Source organism: Erinaceus europaeus, chromosome 21, assembly GCF_950295315.1.
Source record: "Erinaceus europaeus chromosome 21, mEriEur2.1, whole genome shotgun sequence".
Classification (NCBI taxonomy): domain Eukaryota; kingdom Metazoa; phylum Chordata; class Mammalia; order Eulipotyphla; family Erinaceidae; genus Erinaceus; species Erinaceus europaeus.
The window spans coordinates 12,250,036-12,259,967 of NC_080182.1; the positions used below are offsets into that span (position 1 = coordinate 12,250,036).

Here is a 9,932-nt window from a genome sequence, read left to right on the forward strand (position 1 = left end):
TTTTGGTTGGGAGCCCCACTTTGCCTTCCCTGCTGGGGGTGCACCTCTCCTGGCTCCCCCTGGGGTTAGGAGAGGGTGTCTGTGGTGTGCCACAGCTGGGTCTGCAAACGCTTAGTGGGGACCTTTGACAGGAAGCCCACACCTGAGCATCGAGGCTCCTGAGAGAAGCGGGGGGTTGGGCAGCCTGCTCCAGCGGGGACGGTGTGTGGGGCTGTGCGAAGGCCCCTCTTCCTGGAGCCCCATCCCTGGGGCTGTGAGGGGGTCACAGGCAAACCTTTGGGCCAGTGTGGGAGGGAATGTAGGGCCAGGACCAGATCTGCAGGTCACAAGGTCAAGGCCATTGCAAAGTGAATGGGGACAGGGACCCTGGGAAAGTAGCTTAGGGGAGGAGAGAAGGAGGTGGCTCTCCAGTGCTAGGTGGGGCCATGCTTCCAAGAGGAGGGGCCTTGGTGCCCCCTCAGGGGGACAGTCACTGTGAACCCCAGAATGAGGACGGTGCCTGTCTCTCTGCACTTAGGGGGCCAGGACATCTTCATGACAGAGGAGCAGAAGAAGTACTACAATGCCATGAAGAAGCTGGGCTCCAAGAAGCCCCAGAAGCCCATCCCAAGGCCCCTGGTAAGCCAGGCTCCCAACTCAGCAGGAGTTTGTGGTTGGGAAGGGGGAGGGGGCTCCCTGGGGAAAAGGTGCAGGAAACCCCCACTCCACATGATCATCTACTGGGGGCTCCTCAGGCCAACGTCACCCTATTCATGGCCTTGTCTTTGCAGACCCTGGAGCACAGTGGTCTCGAAGGTGGGCCTCCCGGGAGGGGTCTGCTGAGGTTCTGTTGGGCTGGCTCCCTGGCCCTAATAAGCCGTCAGTCTCAAAAAGTCAAAGGTGTACGTGTGCTTTAGAGCAAGGTTGGAGGTAGTTCTCAAAGTATTTAGATGACATAGCCTAAATCACTAGCTAGTAATTTGTAGCTTTTTTTTTTTTTATCAGTTTCATCTAACTGCTTCCCATTCACCACGTTCTGTTCTGTGTTTGATGTGTGTGAGGGTTTTCACCTATTTATAATCTTATCTCTTCCCCCCTAAAAAAGTACTGTGGGCTGGTTTGCAATTAAAGGCACCTATAAATATAGAATGAACAGAAGTGGTTCCATCAGGAGAATGGGGAAAATGTGTTAGTTAACCTGAAAACTGACAGTTAGTGGGCTCTGACTCCAGACAGGGAAACAAGGCAGGCACAACTGGCCATGTGCTGAGGAAACTTAGAACAGAAGCCCTTCCTGAAACTTCCTCAAGAAGGTCTCGGGGAGGGCTGCGAGACAGCACAGTAGTTCTGCAAAAGACTCTCATGCCTGAGACTCTGAAGTCCCAGGTTCAATCCTCAGCACCAGCATAAGTCCTAGCTGAGCAGTGCTCTGGTCCTGCTCTCTCTCAAATCTGTCTCTCTTTCCCTCTCTCTGTCTCTCTGTCTCTCTCCGTGTGTGTGTGTGTGTGTGTGTGTGTCCCTCTCTGTCTCTCATTAAAATAAGTATTAAAAATTTAAAAAGGGGAGTCAGACAATAGCACAGCGGGTTAAGCGCACATGGCGCAAAGCACAAGGACTGGTATTAGGATCCCAGTTCGAGCCCCCGGCTCCCCACCTGCAGGGGAGTCGCTTCACAGGCGGTGAAGCAGGTCTGCAGGTGTCTGTCTTTCTCTCCCCCTCTCTGTCTTCCCCTCCTCTCTCCATTTCTCTCTCTTCTATCCAACAAGGACGACATCAATAACAACAACAATAATAACTACAACAATAAAAAAAACAAGGGCAACAGAAAAAGGGAATAAATAAATATATTTTTTTTAATTTTAAAAGGTCTCACAGGAGAGGGAAGTCCAGGTGGAAGGGCCAGACTGTTTCTTTTTCCTGACTCTTTTTTCTCACAGTGACCAAGCAGGGTTGGGGGGTGTGGGTGTCACCAAGAACGAGGAAGACAGGTGGGTGATATGAGCGGGGAAAGCCCCTGCTGATCCCATCCCTTCCCCTCCCTTTCAGAACAAGTACCAGGGCTTCGTATTCGATATTGTGACCAAGCAGGCCTTTGACGTCACCATCATGTTTCTCATCTGCTTGAACATGGTGACCATGATGGTGGAGACAGATGACCAGAGCCCTGAGAAGGTCAACATCTTGTCCAAGATCAACCTGCTCTTCGTGGCCATCTTCACGGGCGAGTGCATTGTCAAGATGGCGGCCCTGCGCCACTATTACTTCACCAACAGCTGGAACATCTTCGACTTTGTGGTTGTCATTCTCTCTATTGTGGGTGGGTATGCGTATCACCCAGACAGAGGGGCTTTCCTGGCCCTGGGCCCTGGGTCCCAGGTCCATATTAGTGCCAAGTAGACTGGGCTCCTTGAACTTTCCTGTCTGCATTCTTCTCTCTCTCTCTCTCTCTCTCTCTCTCTCTCTCTCGCGCGCACACACACACACACACACACACACACACACACACACACACACACGAAGAACTTGTATGGAAAGAAAGGCCCACGCAGGCCAGGCCAAGGGAGCCAGCCTAACAGAAGACCCCACACCTACTCCAGGGAACACTGGAACCCTTGGCTGTTGGAAATCTTCAAGGGTGGGTGTGGGGATGCAGGGCTGTGACAGCTCCCATGCACCCCCTCCCCCACCCAGGGAAAGCCCGCTCCCTGATGTGAATGAGGAAGAGGCTCACTCAGGAGAGGTGGGTCTCCAAGGGAGAGGGGTGGCCCTTAGCCATTTTCCATATCCCTGGAGTTGGAAAATTCTGGAGTGGTTACCAGACTCCTGCAGTTTCACGGGAAGCTAGTGATAGTAGGGAGCTCAACAGGCAGGGAAGTTCAGAGGGAGGATTTGCACTCAGTCCGTTGGGCCGCTGTCAGGAAAGGATGGGCTGGGTGCCTACACACAGCAGAGGTTTGTCCCACACAGCTCTGGGTGCCAGCAGTTAAGGCCAGGTGGCAGAGTGGCCCACAGAGTAGTGAGTTACGGGTCTCTCCAGAGCTCCTCCTTTTTAAGACACTGACCATCCGTGAGGGCTCCAACCTTACAACAGCTCCCTCAAGTCTCACTTCACTGTACCACCATCTTTGGGAATGAGGGCCTCAACATGAGGAGTAGATACTCAGGCCTTAGCACACACCTATCTATTTCACCTCCAAGCCTAAAATTCGGTGTGACCTTTCTTAGAGATATTTTATTCACACACTGTAAGATTCACCTCTAAAGTCTGCACGTCAGTGGCTCTCAGTAGATTTGCAGAGCTCTGCATTCATCACCACTCTCCAATCTCAGAAAATATCTATTCAAGTCACTTCACCCCCCCCAACCCCACCCCTCGGCAAAGAAACTGGACCCATTTTCCCTCACCCCAGCTTCCTGGCAATGACAAATCTAAGATTTCCAAGGGTTGTCAAACTACCTCCCTACTGACTAAACCATTTTATATCCCTACCATCGGTGTGTGAGCCCCCCTGCCATTGTCTGTGATTTTTTTTTTCAAATGATAGCCACCCACACACACAGGAGTTGACAGGTGAGACTTCATTGAGGGTCAACTTTGGTTTTCTTTTTTTTTCTTTTTTTATTTGGCAGGACAGTGAGAAATTGAGAAGGGGGAGAGAAAGAGGGGGAGAAAAAGATAGAAACCTGCAGACCTGCTTCACCACTTGTGAAGCTTCCCCCTGCAAGTGGGGAGTGGGTACTGGAACCCAGGACCTTGGAATTAGTATTACGTGCACTTAACCAGGTGTGCCACCACTCGGTCCCTGATCTTATTTACAGCCGTCTGATGACTAGGAAGCTGAGCACAGTTTCAGGTGCTTAATAGTTATTTCCCTTGGTTTGGAGGACTGTCTGTTCAACCCCTTTGTGCGCTCTCCTTTCACTACTGACTTGTAAGAGCTCTCTCTTTTTTATTTTTTTATATTTATTTATTTTCCTTTTTGTTGCCCTTGCTGTTGTAGTTATTGTTGTTGTTGATGTTGTCATTGTTAGATAGGACAGAGAGAAATGGAGAGAGGAGGGGAAGACAGAGAGGGGAAGAGAAAGATAGACACCTGCAGACCTGCAGTCACTTCACCACCTGTGAAGTGACTCCCCTGCAGATGGGGAGCTGGGGGCTCAAACCGGTGCCTTATGCCAGTCCTTGTGCTTTACACCATGTGCACTTAACCCGCTGCACTACCACCCAACTCCCCTGAGTTCTTTCTGAATTTTTTTTTATATTTTATCTGTTTATTGGGTAGCGACTTCCAGAAATGGAGAGGGAAGGGGAAGATAGATAGACACCTGCAGCACTGCTTCACCATTCGCAAAGCCTTTCACCTACAGGTGGGGATCGGGGACTCGAACCCGGGGCCTTGTGCATTGTAACATATGTGCTCAACCAGGCCACCTGGCCCAACTTATAAGAGTTCTTTATCAGCGTTAGGCACTGTCTCTCAACAGATTCATGATTTGCCAGCATTTCCTTCCATTCTGTGGGTGCTCTTTTCACTGTCTTGTTTGCTCTCTCTCTGAAGCAATATATATATATATATATATATATATATATATATATATATATATATATATATATTCTTCTGACTTATGGTCAGAGCCCAAACTCTTGACCTCACCCCCAGGAAACTCTGCCTGTCTGAGGGTGAATAACTTTCGTCTTCGGCCACGTGCCCTCCCTGTTTGTGTTGAGCTTACAGGCCGAGCAGCTGTGGCTGCCATGACAGGCAGTGGGGATAGGTGGGAGAGCTCTGGGCAGCCCTCGCTGGGGTGAGGGCAGCAGGGAGTGCCTGGTGGGTCTTGGCAACAGCTTTAGAGGATGCAGGATGCCAACAGCTGAGACTCAAGCCTGGGGGGGGGGTGTGTGGAGGAGGGAGCAGCATGTGCCTGGGGACGCTTACTAGTCCCAGCTCTTGGCTGTACAGGGAATTGTGGTTAGTCAGCAAGTCCAAATCAGACACCAGCTTCTCACTGACCAGGTGGCACACTGAGCAAGTGACCTCTGCTCTTGGGCTCCCCTTCTGGAAGAATGAGTACAGTGGTGTCAGCTCACCTCCTGAGGTGCCTGGAAGAACTGAGTGGGTGGGCAGAGGGTGCTCAGCCCAGTGCCCTGTTGACAGCAGGCACCGGACACACAGCCCCTGGCCATGGCACTATTACATGAGGAGTCTAGAAGCTCACTAGAACCCATATGAGACATGTTTCTTTCCCTCTTCCTCTGAGAACTGGGATCTCTGCTCCTTAAGACTCCAGCCTCAGAGTGACTGACTGAGACAGAGGGGCAGAGAAGCCCTAGGAAGTGAGCAGAACTGGGAGAGTGACAGGAATCATCTCAGAAAGGCTGAGAGGTGACATGTGTGACTCAGGTGGCATCACTGATTTAAGGGCAATGATTTCTTTACTGTGCATCAGAAATACTAGGTTCGTGGAAATAGTGGGGGTGGGGTGCAGCTGAGACCCTGCTTTCTGATCAGTTCCTGGGAGACCCCCAAGCAGCTGGTCCACAGACCACATCTGGAGGAGCTGAAAGGCTGAGGGCTCTGGTCCAGGGAGTTGGGGCAGGGGGTTCCCCAAGCAAATGCCCTTAGGCCAGAGAGCCCATGAATCTAGAAAATGAACCTGGTAGGGCTTTATGGAGTGGGTGCTCTCAGAAAATTAGGGGCCAGGGGGCCAGTGGCTCACCTAGTTGAGCTATCACATCACAATGCACAAAGACCCAGGTTCAAGCACCTCATGCCCCCTGCAGGGGGGAAGTTCTATGAGTGGTAAAGTAAGGCTGCAGATGTCTCTCTGTCTCTCTCGCTATCTCCGCATCCCCTCTCAATTTCACTCTGTCTCTATCCAATAATAATAAATGAAGATTTAAAAAAGAAGAAGAAGAAAATTAGGGGACAGAAGGACTGAGGAGACACTGTGTGGAGAACACAGTATGGGTCCTCATTTTCTGGACTTAGATACAGAAAGAGAGTCAAGGAGCGAGAGGAGGCAGGGCCCTGGTGCTCTGCCAAGGGCTCCCCCCTCCCCCAGATCCTCATACAGAGACCCCACACAGGGAGGCTGGGCTGGAGGGAGCCTGCTACCCTCTGAGTGGCCACTGTGTACATTGTGTCCCACAGGCACCGTGCTCTCCGACATCATCCAAAAGTACTTCTTCTCTCCCACGCTCTTCCGCGTCATCCGCCTGGCCCGCATCGGCCGCATCCTCAGGCTCATCCGAGGGGCCAAGGGCATCCGCACACTGCTCTTTGCCCTCATGATGTCCCTGCCCGCCCTCTTCAACATCGGCCTCCTCCTCTTCCTCGTCATGTTCATCTACTCCATCTTCGGCATGGCCAACTTCGCCTACGTCAAGTGGGAGGCCGGCATCGACGACATGTTCAACTTCCAGACCTTCGCCAACAGCATGCTGTGCCTCTTCCAGATCACCACGTCGGCCGGCTGGGACGGCCTCCTCAGCCCCATCCTCAACACGGGCCCCCCCTACTGCGACCCCAACCTGCCCAACAGCAACGGCTCCCGGGGGAACTGCGGGAGCCCAGCCGTGGGCATCCTCTTCTTCACCACCTACATCATCATCTCCTTCCTCATCGTGGTCAACATGTACATCGCCATCATCCTGGAGAACTTCAGCGTGGCCACGGAGGAGAGCACCGAGCCTCTGAGCGAGGACGACTTCGACATGTTTTACGAGATCTGGGAGAAGTTCGACCCCGAGGCCACCCAGTTCATCGAGTACTCGGCCCTCTCGGACTTTGCCGATGCCCTGTCGGAGCCGCTGCGCATCGCCAAGCCCAACCAGATCAGCCTCATCAACATGGACCTGCCCATGGTGAGCGGGGACCGGATCCACTGCATGGACATCCTCTTCGCCTTCACCAAGAGGGTGCTGGGAGAGTCAGGGGAGATGGACGCCCTCAAGATCCAGATGGAGGAGAAGTTCATGGCGGCCAACCCATCCAAGATCTCCTACGAGCCCATCACCACCACGCTGCGACGCAAGCATGAGGAGGTGTCAGCCACCGTCATCCAGAGGGCCTTCCGGCGCCACCTGCTGCAGCGCTCGGTCAAGCACGCCTCCTTCCTCTACCGCCGGCAGACGGGCAGCAGCGGGCTGTCGGAGGAGGACGCCCCCGAGCAGGAGGGCCTCATCGCCTACATGATGGGCCGGAACTTCTCCCAGCCGTCCAGCTCCTCCATCTCCTCCACGTCCTTCCCCCCCTCCTACGACAGTGTCACCAGGGCCACCAGTGACAACCTCCAGGTGCGGGCATCCGACTACAGCCGCAGCGACGAGCTAGCCGACTTCCCCCCGTCCCCCGACAGGGACCGCGAGTCGGTCGTGTGAGCCGAGGCCTGGCTGCCCTGGACAGACCGAGAGGAACCGCAACCCGGCCGTACACCAGCTGCATGGGGCCCGCCTGGCTTTGGGCTGGGGAGGGGTAGGGGGATGGCGAGAGGTGGGCCCCCGTGCCACCTGTCCGTGGGGCAGCGGTGTTCCGAGGCACCCAGGCAGCTGGCCGAGCTGCCCACTGGAGCATCCTGCGCCGAGGCCGCACGTGCCTGGCCTGCTCTGATCAGGCACCGCCGCTCCCCCAAGACTCAAGAGCAGCTTTGTCCCAGCTGCTGAGAAGCAGGTCACAAAACAGACTGGAGAGCTGAGAATGGGCTTTCTTACATTTATTATATTTGATATTTTTTTACTTGAGCGAAGAACACTTGGTTTTTTTTGTTTGTTTTTTCTCCCATGAACACGGGCAGGCGTTCATGGCGTGCTCCCTAAAACTGAACAAGAGTGTCTGTGGAGCTGCTGGAACACTCTTTTCAAAGCTAAAGGGACCCCCAGTGTGGTGTCCCCGGGCCTTCCCTGCCCAGGGGGTGGAAAGGGATTCCCTGACACTTGGGCTGAGGCACCAGGAGGGCCGAACCCCACAACCACACCCTTCACATTCACAGAGGCCTGACACAGGCCTCAGAGTGTCAGGCAGCCTCCTCAGCCCCAGCATCAAGGAGACAGTTCCTTTTCCAGGAACTGTCCATAGTGGTGGGGTTCTTGATGGGACAGTTGGGGGGTCTCTCTTGGCCTTCCATGTCTCCGTTCCCCAACCGGTGTGTTTTTTCATGCAGACTAAACTACAGTCAGCTCTGTGAAAATAAAAGCTTCCAAGGGAGAGCGGCCTGAATCCCAGGACTGGCCCTAGCCCCTGGTGAGTCTCGCCTTCTGTAAGAGTATTAACGTTCAAACAGGAGCACCACAGAGCCTGCCCGCTCATGGCCTGGCACCCAGATGGTCCCTGCTCCAGAAGCCTGCAGGCCATGCCCCCCAAGTCAGGGTGAAGAGGCTGAGGTCCTTGGAGCTGGGCCCTCAGTCCTCCTGAAGAAGGGGGCCTGCTGTCGTCTCTTCCCGGACAGTTCTGCTTCTGGACATGTGGGGAGGGGTCCCCACGTGGGACCAGCTCCACGGAGGCAGGCAGGGCTGCTTGGGGCTGTGCAGGGAAGGGTCACGGAGAGGTTCCCAGAACTTGAGGAGGGTACCCCGGGCCCCTTTGGGGAAAGGAGTGGGGTGACTGAAACCAGCCCCTCTGAGTCCACTGGGGTCCCTAACCCCACCCCCATGCAGGACCTCCTGAAGACAGGGTCCAGGCTGTCTGGTTGGTCTTGTGAGAAGGCCTTTTCAGGGAAAATAACTTTTTCTAGTCCAGGGCCTTTCAGCTGCTGACAATCCTGTTTAGCATATGCAACTCTTTCATTGTAGAGGACTGTCTCCCTCAGAGTGGCAGTGCTGGCTGGCCAGTCCCAGCCCTCCAGCAGAGCCACCCTCCCCTGGGAGTCCACTCACAGGCCACCTCCCGGGGCCACCGGGAAGCCGGAAGCTAGCTGCTCCTAACCTACCTCGTGGAAGGGCTGGATGGTGGCAAGCTCGCGCCAGTGCCCAGGGGGTGCTGCTGGCGGGATAAGTATTAACGTTTCTTCTTGTCACTCCAAGTTTCCCCTGGTGACAACCCCAGCCCAGCACCCCACCCCCAGGACTCCTGTGACTCCTCTTCTCCCATGTTTGCTTTTAGTCCAGTGTGGGGCGTAGTCTTTAACTGTCTCAGTGACTCTTGGAGTGAAATCTTATTTTTGTAGATCTCTGCGCTTTGCTCTCCAGGCAGGGGGGTGGGCAGCCTTTCCTGGCACAGGGTGGAGGTGGGATGGCAGTCCGGGCTCCCCGCCCAACTATCTTCCAGAAACCCACGGTTTTGTGTGAGGGCGACCTGGGAGCCTTGAGCCAGGTGCCCAGAGCAGACAGACGCCAGTGGCTGTGGACTGTGAGGCCAAGGACAGGGACGAGCTAGACCCTACTTCTTAGCTTTCTTTAGCACCTCTATCTCGCCCCCCCCCCCCCCCCGTCTCCCTTTTTTTTTCCAGAACTGCACAGTGACCAGCAGGAGAGGAGGAGAGGAGGAGAGGGTTGGACAGAGGAGGGAGGGACAGGAATCAAGTGCCAGATGTCTGAACTAATAGAGCACTTCTCACCAAACATCATGTATAAATAAGATATCATATTTTTAAAACAAATCAATAAATGGCTTACAGGACCTGGTCTGGACTCCCATTTTTGTGGACGAGGACAGCAACAGAGACCAGGGGAGCCCGAGTGGTGGTATTGCCAGCAGGGGAGAGAGACTTGCACTTGTCTTCCCAGGAAGATGACCTGGAGCGTGGCCCAGTCCAGGAGAAGCAGGGTGTGCAAGCAGCACGTCTGTCGACCTCCAGAGGTCTCCTGGGGGCCAGAGGGGCTAGCTCAGTGGCTTTCACACTGTCACGGCTGAGGCCCCAGCACGCCCATGACTGAGCAGTGCTCTGGGCAGAAAAAAGACACCAGGCCCCACACTTCTGCGATCGGGGTTCTGCAGAGTGGTAGGACCATGGTATGG

At 54.4% G+C, this 9,932-nt stretch overlaps 1 protein-coding gene across 1 annotated transcript in view; it reads left to right on the top strand.

The window, feature by feature from the left end:
• The window catches only part of SCN5A (sodium voltage-gated channel alpha subunit 5), a 110,544-nt gene extending 100,951 nt beyond the window's left edge, over positions 1 to 9,593 (top strand). The window contains exons 26-28 of the mRNA XM_060180411.1: positions 518 to 618; positions 2,026 to 2,296; positions 6,132 to 9,593. Coding sequence (XP_060036394.1) covers positions 518 to 618; positions 2,026 to 2,296; positions 6,132 to 7,360 — 1,601 coding nt within the window. The 3' untranslated portion in view covers positions 7,361 to 9,593. The remainder of the gene's footprint in view (positions 1 to 517; positions 619 to 2,025; positions 2,297 to 6,131) is intronic.
• The last annotated feature ends 339 nt before the right edge of the window (positions 9,594 to 9,932 follow it).